Genomic DNA, 13,101 nt, shown 5'->3' with positions numbered 1-13,101 from the left:
GGCCACCCTCTGGCCTCTGCCTCTAAGTGCGAGTGCTGGGAGTAAACGCATGCACCACTATTCTCTCTTTTTCTTTCTTTCCTTTTTTTTTCTTTAAGAACAAAATCGAGCGAGCATGCTCTGTAAAGTGCATTAGGTGAGCCGAGAGCAAGGCTGAGACTATTAAAGACTGTGGGGACTTCTGAAGCTGAACGGAGTGCATATTGAATTGAGATGCCCAAGGCCAAGAGCAAAATGTGTGGTTTGAATGTGCAATGGTCCCTAATTTACTCCACACTCAGTGCCCAGCGTATGGTGATGTGTGGAAGGCTGTGGAACCTGCAGGAAGTGGAGCCTCATTACAAGAAGTGGTCCGCTAGGGGCTGGTCTTATGCTTTTATATCCCAAATGAGGATCTACCTGCATGTATGTCTGTGCACCACATATATGTCTGTGCACCACATGTATGTCTGTGCACCACATGCCTGCTGACCAGCTGCTTATGTCCTGTCATCATGGCTTCCCTGCCATGATGGAAATAAATTCCTCCCCTCTCCCAAAATGATCCCCATAAAGTTCTAGCAGTATGTCAGACAGTGGGTCTGAAGAGGAACTCTGTTGGCCGCCTGCTTGGCTGTGTGTCAACATGCTCACCATACATGACAGAAGCTGAGGATGCAGCTCCGGGGGAGAGTAGGTAACTACCATGAAGAAAATTAGAATTTCTACTTCAGAACATTGTGACCAGGAATTCAAGGCTCATACCTAAATATAGTAATAGCAATATGAATTCAAGGCTCATACCTAAATATAGTAATAGCAATATGCAGCAAACCAGTAGCCAACAACAAACTAAATGGAGAGAAACTTGTAGCAATTCCACTAAAATCAGACAAGGCTGCCCACTCTCTCCCTACCTTTTCAATATAGTACTGGAAGTCCTAGCCAGAGCAATTAGACAACGAAAAGAAGTCAAAGGGATACAAATAGGAAAGGAAGAAGTCAAGATATCACTATTTGCAGATGATATGATAGTATACTTAAGTGACCCCAAAACTTCCACCAGAGAACTCCTAAACCTGATAAACAACTCCAGCAAAGTGGCTGGATATAAAATTAACTCAAACAAATCAGTAGCCTTCCTCTACTCGAAGGATAAACATGCTGAGAAAGAAATTAGGGAAATGACACCCTTCACAATAGTCACAAATACTATAAAATACCTCAGTGTGAATTTAACCAAGCAAGTGAAAGATCTATATGACAAGACCTTCAAGTCTCTGAAGAAAGAAATAGAAGAATATCTCAGAAGATGGAAAGATCTCCCGTGCTCATGGATTGGCAGGATTAATATAGTAAAAATGGCCATCTTGCTGAAAGCAATCTACAGATTCAATGCAATCCCCATCAAAATTCCAACTCAATTCTTCATAGAGATAGAAAGAACAATTTGCAAATTCATTTGGAGTAACAAAAAACCCAGGATATTGAGAACTATCCTCAACAATAAAAGAACTTCTGGGGGAATCACCATACCTGACCTCAAGCTGTACTACAGAGCAATAATGATAAAAACTGCACAGTATTGGTACAGAAACAGGCAGGAAGATCAAGAGAATAGAATTAAAGACACAGAAATGAACCCATACACCTATGGTCACTTGATCTTTGACAAAGGAGCTAAAACTGTCCAGTGGAAAAAGGACAGCATTTTCAACAAATAGTGCTGGTTCAACTGGAGGTCAGCAAATGTATAAGAATGCAAATCGACCCATTCTTACCTCCTTGTACAAAGCTCAAGTCCAAGTGGACAAAGGACCTTCACATAAAACCAGATACACTGAAACTAGAAGAGAAGGTGGGGAAGACCCTCGAATACTTGGGCACAGGGGAAAAGTCCCTGAACAGAACACCAATGGCTTATGCTCTAAGATCAAGAATTGACAAATGGGACTTCACAAAATTGCAAAACTTCTGTAAGGCAAAGGACACTGTCAATAGGACAAAATGGCAACCAACAGATTGTTGGGAAAAGATCTTTACCAATCCCACATCCAATAGAGGGCTAATATCCAATATATACAAAGAACTTAAGAAATTAGACTCCAGACAACCAAGAATTTAAAAATGGGGTACAGAGTTAAACAAAGAATTCTCAACTGAGGAAACTTGAATGGCTGAGAAGCACCTAAAGAAATGTTCAATATCCTTAGGCATCAAGGAAATGCAAATCTAAACAACCCTGAGATCCCCCCTCACACCAGTCAGAATGGCTAAGATCAAAAACTCAGGTGATAGCAGATGCTGGTGAGGATGTGGAGAAAGAATAACACTCCTCCATTGTTGGTGGGATTGCAAGCTGGTACAACCCACTCTGGAAATCAGTCTGGTGGTTCCTCAGAAAATTGGACATAGCATTACCTGAGGACCCAGTTATACCACTCCTGGGCATACACCCAGAAGATGCTCCAACATATAACAAGGACATATGCTCCACTATGTTCATAGCAGCCTTATTTATAATAGCCAGAAGCTGGAAAGAACCCAGATGTCCTTCAACAGGGGAATGGGTACAGAAAATGTGGTATATTTACACAATGGAATATTACTCAGTTTTTAAAAACAATGAATTCATGAAATTCTTAGGCAAATGGATGGAACTAGAAAATATCATCCTGAGTGAGGTAACCCAATCACAAAAGAAAGAACATACATGGTATGCACTCACTGATAATTGGATATTAGCCAAAAAGCTCGCAATATCCAAGATACAACTCACAGACCACATGAAGCTCATAAAGAAGGAAGATCAAAGTGTGGGTGCTTCAGTCCTTCTTAGGAGTAACAAAATACTCATGGGAGCAAATATGGAGACAAAATGTGAGACAGAAACTGAAGGAGGGTCCGTCTGGAGACTCTTCCACCTGGGTATCCATCCCATGTGCAGTCACCAAAGGCAGACGCTGATGTGGATGCCAGGAAGTGCATGCTGACAGGAGCCTGATATAGCTGCCTCCTTAGAGGTCTGCCAGAGCCTGACATATACAGAGGCGGATGCTCACAGCTAACCATTGAACTGATCATGAAGTTCCCAATGGAGGAGCTAGAGAGAAGATTGAAGGAGCTGAAAGCGTTTGTGGTCCCATGAGGAGAGCAACAATACCAACCAACCACAGCTCCCAGGGTCTAAACCTATGTGCCTGGGAACACACAGGGAAGAACCCATGGTATATGTAAGTGAGGATGGCCTTGTCGGACATAGGTGGGAGGGAAAATCCTTGGTCCTGTGAAGGCTGGATACCCAGTGTGGGGGAATTCAAGAGTGGGGAGGTGGAAGTGGGTGGGTGGGTGGGTGGGGACACATCCTCATAGAAGGAAGAGGAGGGGGGATGGGATAGGGGGTTCCTATGTGGGGGTGGGAGGAGTAGGGAAAGGGTATAACATCTGAAATGTAAATAAAATATCCAATAAAAAATATTGTCAAAATGTAAAAATAAATAAAAGTACACGAATAAAATTCAAGAAAACAAGACACTGAGCAAACAAAAAGATAAAGTACAAGAAACAAGAGAATGAAAAGGTATTCTGGGGGCTGGAGGGCTTGTTCAGTTGTTAGAGCACTTGTTCTTGCAGAAGACCCACCAGGGTTTGATTCCCAGCCCCCACATGGCAGCTTACAACCATCCATAACTCAAGCCAAGGGACCCAACTCCATCTTCTGACCTCTGCAGGCACCAGGCATGTGGTGCACAAACATGGGAGTAGAGCATTCAAACACATAAAATAAAATAAGTAAACCTAATAGCAACAATAGTGAAAATAGTAAGTTTTATAAAAAGAAAGAAAAGGTGATGATTAGTTTGGGGATCAAACCTACTGGGTCACGACTTAGCAAAGGCAAAGAGAGGCAACTTTCTGGCCTCCTGCAGGAAGAAAAATGATAGCCATGGAGAAGGAGGCCTCATTCTACTCAGGAACTAAACAAACCTGACCTACAATTCTATTGAGGGGGCAAGGAAAAAATATACAAGGATACAGTAGAGCCGGATCTGTCGGCTCAGCCAGGCCTGTGCCTCACCTGTTCCTCACGTTTAAGTACAGAGGGAAGCTTCCAGTGCTTACATACCTTGGTCTGCCTGGTAAACTGCTAAAGATCTCAGACCAGCTGAGCTATTGAGCAGTGTGTAGATGTACGACTCCACCTGCAACCTTGAGAGCACAGAAGTGTACGAATGGAGGGTCAGGGTCTGGTGGAGGTGCTCAGATTTGGCATCAAATAGCTTCTTCAGTTCTCCCAGGACATTTTCATTCATCTCTACTCTCTGATAGTGGTGATGACCATAAACTTTCACTTGATCTGCACAGATGCCCTAGCAGTAGACAAAGGATGAAATGTGAGACCGTCTATATCTCATGCAGTCAGGCAGCAGGTGGAAGATTTACAGGCTCTGGAACCATTTCAAAGAGCCTACAACCATAGTAAGGGACAACACTACATATGACACAGTGAGGGACAACACTGTACATACAAAACAACACTAGCAAATAATGGTCAGTGTCAGAGAACACTGCCACTCATGAATAGATCACGGGTTCTGAAAAGAGTGACCCTAAAGGACTGGAGAGGTTGCTCAGTGGTTAAGAGCAGTGGCTACTCTTCCAAAGGATCCAGGTTCAATTCCCAGCACCTACATGGCAGGTCTCAATTGTATTTAACTCCAGTTCCAGGTATCCAATACTTTTACACAGAAATGGACTTTCCTTATCTCTCTACAACCAGTATACTCTACTGACTGAACACACTTGTGTCATTATGCCAAAACCTAAAACTAATAGTCTGTGGGCTGAATTTTACCTCAAAACATGGTTTGCTGGCTTGAACTCTATAGAATATGTATCTGCATAGATTTGTATTTAGTCAGTTGCCAACAGTGCCAGTTAGCATCCTTCATGCAAAATTCAGATTCCTGCTTCTCTGAGAAATCCTGAGATGTAGCAAGCCTTTTCCTCACAATCATAAAAGTGTCAACTACATGTCAAGGGCTGTCATCCCCTCTAGACTAGCCATATGCTTCTCCACTGAGCCACACCCTACTCTGCCCTCTCCTACATGTTACATGCCTGTTCCTGTGGCCATTTGATCATGTGATCTCTGGACCAATGAAGCCAGGGCCAGTATAAGTTTAATACACAGACCAAATCCTAGACAGCACCACAGGAAAGGCAGCTCATCTACCAACTCCCCCAGCTCTGAAGCTTGACACACACAGTCAAGATACCTGCACGGCCATTTGTTCATCCTTAAAGTTCCACAGTCGACTTTTGGCATTTTGGCAATCAGACATCAGAGTGAGCAGCTCGGCTTCAGCCAACAGCAATTGCTTCCTGCATCGTGAGTAATTCAAAAGCAACTCATAAAACTCATGTCTGTCCTGATGAGCAATGTTATCAAATTCTTCTACATATGACTCAACATTTTCCAGCCATGAGCCAGGCTCTAAGAGTTTGAGCTGTTCTTTAGAGAAGGGTGTCAATTCTGGTTGAGTCGGGAGTTCTGGGTAGAGTCGCTCACTACGGAGCAATGGCTTCACTGCCACCAAAGCTGGTACTTCAGCAGTTTCAGTTGGCAACTCGGGATATAGTTTCTTCACTCTAGGTGGCTGAGAAACTTCTTTGGCTTCATAAGAACTGTACAAGCTAACATTCTGAAGCACCTTTGAACAGCCAAGGGCTTCCTCATCTTCTTTCCTAGTCGGACTTTCTCTGACACATGAGCTTTCCGTTTCCTGCTGAGTGCGGGGAAAGCCAGGCTGCAGTGTGCTTTTTGGAGGCCCACATTGTATGAGTGTGCGCTCCTCTACTTCTGTGAAGTTCTTGGAAGATTCACCTTTAGTTGTAACACTGTCTCCAGGGTCGACTTTCAACTCAGTTTCATCATCTCCATCACCGGCTGTGATCTCAACCCTTTCTTTTAGGTCCTCTGTGTCCTGTATCCGGGGTCCTTCATCCTCTATAGTCAAGGAGGTGAGTGGTATATCAAACATTTCACTTTCATTCCATCCACACACATCACTGTGGAGCTGGGAATCAGATGACACCTTTAGATCATCTTTGAGTTCAGAAGCTGGAAACAGGATTTCCTGTTCTCTACGAGTCTCTGGAAGGGGAACTGCATCAGAAGTCTGAAGGGCTTCATATTTCTTCTTTTCCTACAATCAAAGTATGAAATATAACAAGAGCTAATGGTTTCGGCATGAAGAATTTTTAAGCTATACATAAATATCTAAACTTTTACATTGAGGGCTCTTTCCTCCGTTCACTAGCTCACTTCCATTCTCAGGGTGCTTTCTCCTTCCTTAATAAGCTATCTGTTTGCATTTCCAACCTTACTTAAAGGACATTGCATCTTTTCTCTCTCTCCTGGCAGCTGCCAGGATTGTCACCTAATCTGCTGTTTAGTTTCTCTTAAACTCTAATAAAACTGCCCTTGAGCTTCTTTTGAGTCCAGTTCTAAATTTCATTATTAATAAGAGAACTTTGATTTCCCCAGTAACATGTTTCAACCATGAACAGACCCCAAAGAAGCACCGCTGAAGACTAAAGTGCTAAGCTCAGCCACCATGTCCTCAGCAATTGAGAATGTAAACCAAAGCATTCTGGTACCTGCTGACCACCTATGATGTGAGCTGTACCCAGCGAATCAACCTCCCCACTACACCCTTTAAAGGTGCTCCTTTGTCATGCTTTCTTGAACTATGACCCTAACTGAACATACTCAGAAGTTGTACTTTAAAATGGAATGCATTTACAGGATGTAATGTATCCTCCCAAAGGTATCCTCCTCTTCTCTATATGAGTCTGTGAAAGTTTTCTAATCCCTAAATATGCATGTCAGTGAGAATACAAGTGACAGTGAATCAAAACCACACAACAGTAAGTGTCAAGGGGATTACCTCCGTCAAGGAGAAGCCTCCTCACTTCACTGGGACAACAGGAAAAGTTTCCTTGAGGACAATAATCCAACCATGGGAAATCCCCAACTATTAATATGCAAATTGATCTGAAATGAGAAAGCCTGAACTAGAAATGAAACACAGGAACCTCAGCTTCAAAACAATGCATTGGGCACAACGCCACACAGGCTGCCGCCTGAACTGAAGGTGGCCACAAAGCTCAGCAATGCTATCCATGTGGTAACGGTTTTGCAGGTATGAAAGATGCAAGGATTTGGAGGTCATGGAGATTTGTACCATGGTTCCAAAAAGGGACTGAGGCCTGCCAACATATGACAGGGACAAATTCCCTGAAGGAGGGATGAAAATAACATTGCATGAAGCTGTGTAGGTAAAGTCTCTGGTACACTGGCTACTCCAGCATGTTGGACATGCCAGGGCTCTGGGATATCCATCAAGCAAGCCTATAGACTGGAGCTGGCCAAAGAATGAGTGAGGTCACATGCACTATAAATGATGAGCTGGTAGGTCCTTGAAGCTCATTCTGATGGATACATACCTGTAGAATCTGGTGTTTGATTGGCTAGTACATATCTAACTTTGGACAAACCAATCTTTCCTCAGACCTATGCCCTCTTTCCTCTATTTTGGAATGGGAATGTTTACCATTATATATAGGATGTTTGTAACATGTTTTTGTTTTATACGAGCTCACAGTTAATGAACTGTCTGGACTCTCAGAGGATAGTCTACAGACTTTGGACTTCTGAATATTGTTCAAAGTGATCAAGACTATGGGGACTTTTAATTGAATTAATACAATCTTAGTTATTATATGACCATGAGCTGATGGGAGACCAAAAATGAAGTGCTACGATTTTAAAATGATGTGTTGTTGACAAGTTGAGAAGAAGTAGGTTGAGATAGGACAGAGACTCACTCCAGCAGACACAGCACAGGTATGAGGAGGAATTCCAGAGGACTAACTGAGGTGGGAAGACTGTCATGAGTGTGGGCAGTGCCTCCATGTTCAGTAAAGCCCAGAACACACTGAGCACCAGCTTTGCCTAGGTCAGACCCCACTGCAGATGCAACCAGCCACCGCCTCCTCCTGCCACAAGGAGAGCCACCAGGCCTTACTTATACGACATACAACTCCTTCAAATGGAGACCCAAAACAAAACCCTCCCTCCTTCAAGAAAAAAAAATCTAAATTTTTACATTTAACAGATGGAATGTAAATCCACCTCATGAAATACTCTAACTTATATTTTGTATTGTCCATTTTGAGCACATTCAATTTGGACATTCACTATCGTAATCTGAAAAGAAAAAGATATCACAATAAGCATTAAATTATGATCCAAAAATGAAGATGAAATATTTAATAGATCATCCACCATATGCTAAGTAAAATGAAACTGTTTCTAACTGCCACAGACCCACACGTGTCTTCATTTTGACTAACATGCTCCCTCCAAACTCAAGAGAAGGCTGCAGTAACTCAAGCACCCAAACAAACAAATCAACAGTGAAACCATAGCATGAAATCATAACATGCAAAAGAAGTGCCTATGAGTCTAAAATAAATACTTACTAAACAAATTAAAAATAAATCCAACAAGCAGGAAATGACCACCCTTCTATGCAGAACTGCAATAAACATATAAGGAACAGGAAAAACAGAAAGACACCATCACCCCCACAGGTGCTAGCCCATTTTCTATTCTGGCAATAAAAATCCTTGAAGCGGAATACTTATGTTTATTGAGACCACAGTTCCAAAGAATAGTGCTTCATCTGTAAGGACTTCATGTCACATGACATCACAACAGCAAACGCTCCAGAAACAGGAAAGATTGTATGAGACCAGAAGCTGGAGAGAGGAGGGGCCGAGCTCACTCTTGTTCTAACAACCCTGAGAACTACCAGGGTCCTATGTAAACCACGTGAATTCTTTCAACAGGCATCCCTAATACCCTGTTAGGTCCACAGCTCCTCCTGCATCAATGCACTAGGAAGCAACTTTTGAACACATGACCCACCCTTGGGGATATATTTAAACCACAGTGACAGTGATGACACAATGCCACGAGCATGACAGATGTTACAGTGACTGAGCCAGAACTTGAGCAAGAGCAAAACAGTCTCAGGTATTTCATAATTACAAAAGAAAAAATAGTGAATTTCAATGAAGAATCCTGGCAAACACACCATAAGCACATAGCCAAGTCAGCATTGCCAGGAAGGCATTCTTCAGCAAACAGCTCCCTGATACAATGTTCCAAGGCAGGCAGTGTTTCAGTGGTGTCCTTCTTAGCAATGCAGAACCTCAATTTACCATGTGAAACACCAGCTGAAAAATCAAACAATCTGCAAAATAACTCTGTTATAGAGACGGAAGAAAAGGGGAGAGTGAGCAGCAGACAGAGGGTGAAGGAAACTAGAGATGTGCTAACTGCAACAACGTGGGATTCTAGAATGGATTCTGGAACAAAGTAATAAAATTTTTAGAGAAAAAACTTGAAATGCAAATATATTCCAGTTTTTAGTTAACATTATTATACTCGAGTTAATTTATTGGTTGTGATCAGCCTTTCTGTGGCACAGAAGACGTAGTTATGTAACTGGATAATTAATGAGAGTAGTGGGCACAAATATGTATATGCACATGCACATGCACATGTATATGTATATTCATCCTAGCGCTCAGAGGCAGAGGCAGGTGAAGGACCACAAATTCAAGGCCAGTAAAACCCTGACTCAAAAGAAAGGTAACACTGAGCCAGGCCTAGTAGAGTATATTTTTAACCCAGCACTCAGAAAGCAGTGGGTAAATCTTGTGAGTTCCAGGCTAGACAGAGCTACATAGTGAGAACCTGTCTTAAATAAAAAATTTAAAAATATGGGGCTGGAGAGATAGCTCAGAGCTTAAGAGCACTGATTGCTCTTCCAGAAGACCTGAGTTCAACTCCCAGCAACCACATAGTGGCTCACAACCATCTGCAGTGGGATCGGATGCCCTCTTCTGGTATGTGTGAAAACAGAGACAGTACACTCACATATGTAAAATAAATAATTAAAAAAAAAAACTACTGGATGGGTGAGGGGTAAATATGATCAAAGTATGTTATATGCATGTTTGAAAATATCACATTATTTTGTATGATTAATAATACTAACAAAAATGTGATCAGTAAATTATCTTTAAAAAAATTAACCTTTAATGTATATGATGGTATGGCACTGTGGTACACCCAGTACTTGGTAGGGAAACAGCATGGTGAGGAACTCAAACTCATCCTCAGGTTCAGAGAATTCCAAGTCACCCTGCTACAAGAGGCCCTATCTCAAAACTACAATGACAACAAGCAACTGAACAAACAATTATAATTAAGGTTTTAAAGACTGCCTCTGGGCTTGTTGCATAATCCTAATGGCCCGAGGTCAACACACACAGCCCTCACACACCTGGAAGGGCAACATGCAGACTACACAGAAAAAGTAACTAGGTAACACAACAGGCCAAGCCTGTTCAAATTTGTTCAAATATGGAAATGTTATTTAAATAACATTATAAAGTGCTATTACTTCTTCAGGGTTTGATCTAATCTAAAAAGCCTAGTTGACATGTGCCTTGCTAAATTTTATGCATTGCTTCACACAACAGTCCAGTATAGCAGCCTCCAAGAAAACAGCAGCCAGGACTAGGAAATATATCATGATAACTTTTTTTTTTTAAATGACACAGTTTCTCTGTGTAGTCCTGGCTGTCCTGGAACTTGCTCTTTAGAACAGGCTGTCCTCGAACTCAGAAATCTGCCTGCTTTCGCCTTCTGAGTGCTGGAATTAAAGACATGTGCCACAACCACTTGGCTTATAACAATGTTTCAAATACTTAAGATTAAATAAACAGTAACAGATCATTTTTTTAAAAAAATGTACAACAGTCAGCATGTTTTTGAACCATCTTGAAAATTAGTGTATTCTTATCATATATTTTGAAATTAGCTTTAATAACAAAAATTATCACATATATTTCTCAGACAAGATGAAATTAAGTACATAAGTACTCTATTCCAATGTCCTAAAAAGGTAATGGTGTATAATGTTAGATAGATTTCATTTTAAAATGATATTTTAACAAAAATCTTATCACTTCCCATAAGGAAACTAAAAGTGTCATCAGGAAGAAAACTTTAGATTATTGTAATCTTGAGGAGGAATTAGGATGTTTTTTTGTTTGTTAAATAAAATTTTAAGTAAAAGAAAAAAAATAAAGTGCTATTACGTTAAAGACTGAGCATGGTGGTGCTCCCAGCACTCAGGAGGTAAGGCAGACTGGTCTATGTAAGTTCCAGGCCAGCCTGGTCTACACGGCCAGGGATACAAAGAGAGATGTGTCTCATAAAAATTGAAAAAGAAAAAAAAAAGTTCTTACATTCAAATAAACACCTGAATGAAATCATTAAAATGGTTCATTTTTGGTTGTGAAATTTAAGCAAGAGAGACAAACAAATCAACTGTACTTGCTAATTATTCTGCTCTGAATGTCCAGCAAAAAAAATTGACACATTAATGTCCAAAACAATAAGCTATTTCGATGTATTTGGAAGGCAAGGTAAGTGTTTTTGAAGCAGATCATGAAAGGATTACAGCTGCTGACATTCATGAGCCACACAAACACCCACGAGACAAGGTAACTTTTTTATTATTTTATTATTTTAATTTTAATACTATTTCTTCTTATGTGTATGGGTCTTTTGCCTGTGCACCATATCTGTTCCTGGTGCTGCAGAGGGTGTCTAATTCCCAGGGACTGGAGTTACAGACTGTTGTGAGCTACCATGTGGGTGCTGGGAATCTAAGTCAGGTACTCTGCAAGTGTAAGCAGTGCTACTAACTGCTGAGCCCTCACAGAACTTCTCTTAACTGCTATTAATGTACCCTGCTTCCTCTGAAGAGAACAACTGTCTCTTTCTGGGAATTTGCCTGTGTTTCTGTTCACAATCTACGTTCTGATGCTTCTTTTTTTTTTAATCATTTTATTCATTTACATTTAAAATGATCTCCCCCTTCCAGGTTACCTTTCCACAAGCTCCCCCTCCCCTTTGCCTCTATAAGGGTGCTCCCCCACCCACTCACCCACTCCCACCCCACTGCTCCAGCATCCCCCTACTCTGGGGCATTAAACCTCCACAGGACCAAGGGCCTCCCCTCCCATTGATATCAGATAAGGATATTTCAAGGCATCTCCAAAATCCTTTATTCTACATTGGCAGTGGCTGGGTGTTAGATCCAGGTCAGCTAACAACACAGATCTAACTAAGTCAGTCTGTCAAACTGTCAAACAATAAATAAGAAAACATTCCATGAACAGAAGTGTATGCTCAGCAGGCTTGCTGGAACAAGCAGGTTTCTCAAACTGAAGCTCAAAAAGAAAATTAAGGAAATGATTGCTAGAAAAAAATATTGGATACCAGTCAGGCCAGTGGCAGCTTCCTCCCAGATGACTATCTACGTTCTGCCTGCCCAAACAGACACGCACCTAGAGAGCAGACACTATGCCTCAGGACTTTTTGGGTCCAAACTCCCTCCGATTTTTGACTCTGTGATTAGTAAGTGTTTCTTGAGCTAACAGGAACCACCTGTAATGGGCAAGAGCAAGCATCAGCTGTATGCTGAACTCTATCTCAGGTACTAGGATTCCATGATGAAACTATCACACTATCCAAGAAACACCCACACTAGCCATGTACTCTGGCACATTCAGAAGCTTGTATAGTTCTCAGAACATATAAAAATAAATAAATAATTCAGAAGTGAACTTGCATAGCAAGGCGGGAATCTACTGCAATTCCATTTTGGTTAAAGCCAGTCAACTTCCAATTGCTTTACCTACTTTAAATATGTAGGGAAAAAAGGTACTAGATGCCATATTGTGAATATAACAATCATCACAGATTGTGAAAATAAAATTTAAACAACTCAATGTGTTATCAAGCCACTAGTATAAAAACTCATGTCTCTGTAATTCTAAGAAATTTGCTTCATATATATATTATATATTATAGTATATATTATATTTATTATATATATATGCATGCCTGTCTGGATGTGCAACCACATGTACACAGTACCCATGGAGGTCAGAAAGGGGAATCAGATT

At 41.2% G+C, this 13,101-nt stretch overlaps 1 protein-coding gene across 1 annotated transcript in view; it reads right to left on the bottom strand.

Moving 5' to 3' along the window:
- Epg5 (ectopic P-granules autophagy protein 5 homolog) overlaps positions 1 to 13,101 on the bottom strand; it is a 97,255-nt gene that overhangs the window by 78,983 nt on the left and 5,171 nt on the right. The window contains exons 2-3 of the mRNA XM_028783215.1: positions 5,259 to 6,188; positions 4,106 to 4,349 (exon numbers count right to left, since the gene is read on the bottom strand). Coding sequence (XP_028639048.1) covers positions 4,106 to 4,349; positions 5,259 to 6,188 — 1,174 coding nt within the window. The remainder of the gene's footprint in view (positions 1 to 4,105; positions 4,350 to 5,258; positions 6,189 to 13,101) is intronic.

Source organism: Grammomys surdaster, unplaced genomic scaffold (assembly GCF_004785775.1).
Source record: "Grammomys surdaster isolate TR1022 unplaced genomic scaffold, NIH_TR_1.0 1036, whole genome shotgun sequence".
Lineage (NCBI taxonomy): Eukaryota > Metazoa > Chordata > Mammalia > Rodentia > Muridae > Grammomys > Grammomys surdaster.
Note: the sequence above shows the minus strand (reverse complement) of the source record. Positions and strands in the feature narration are given on the sequence as shown.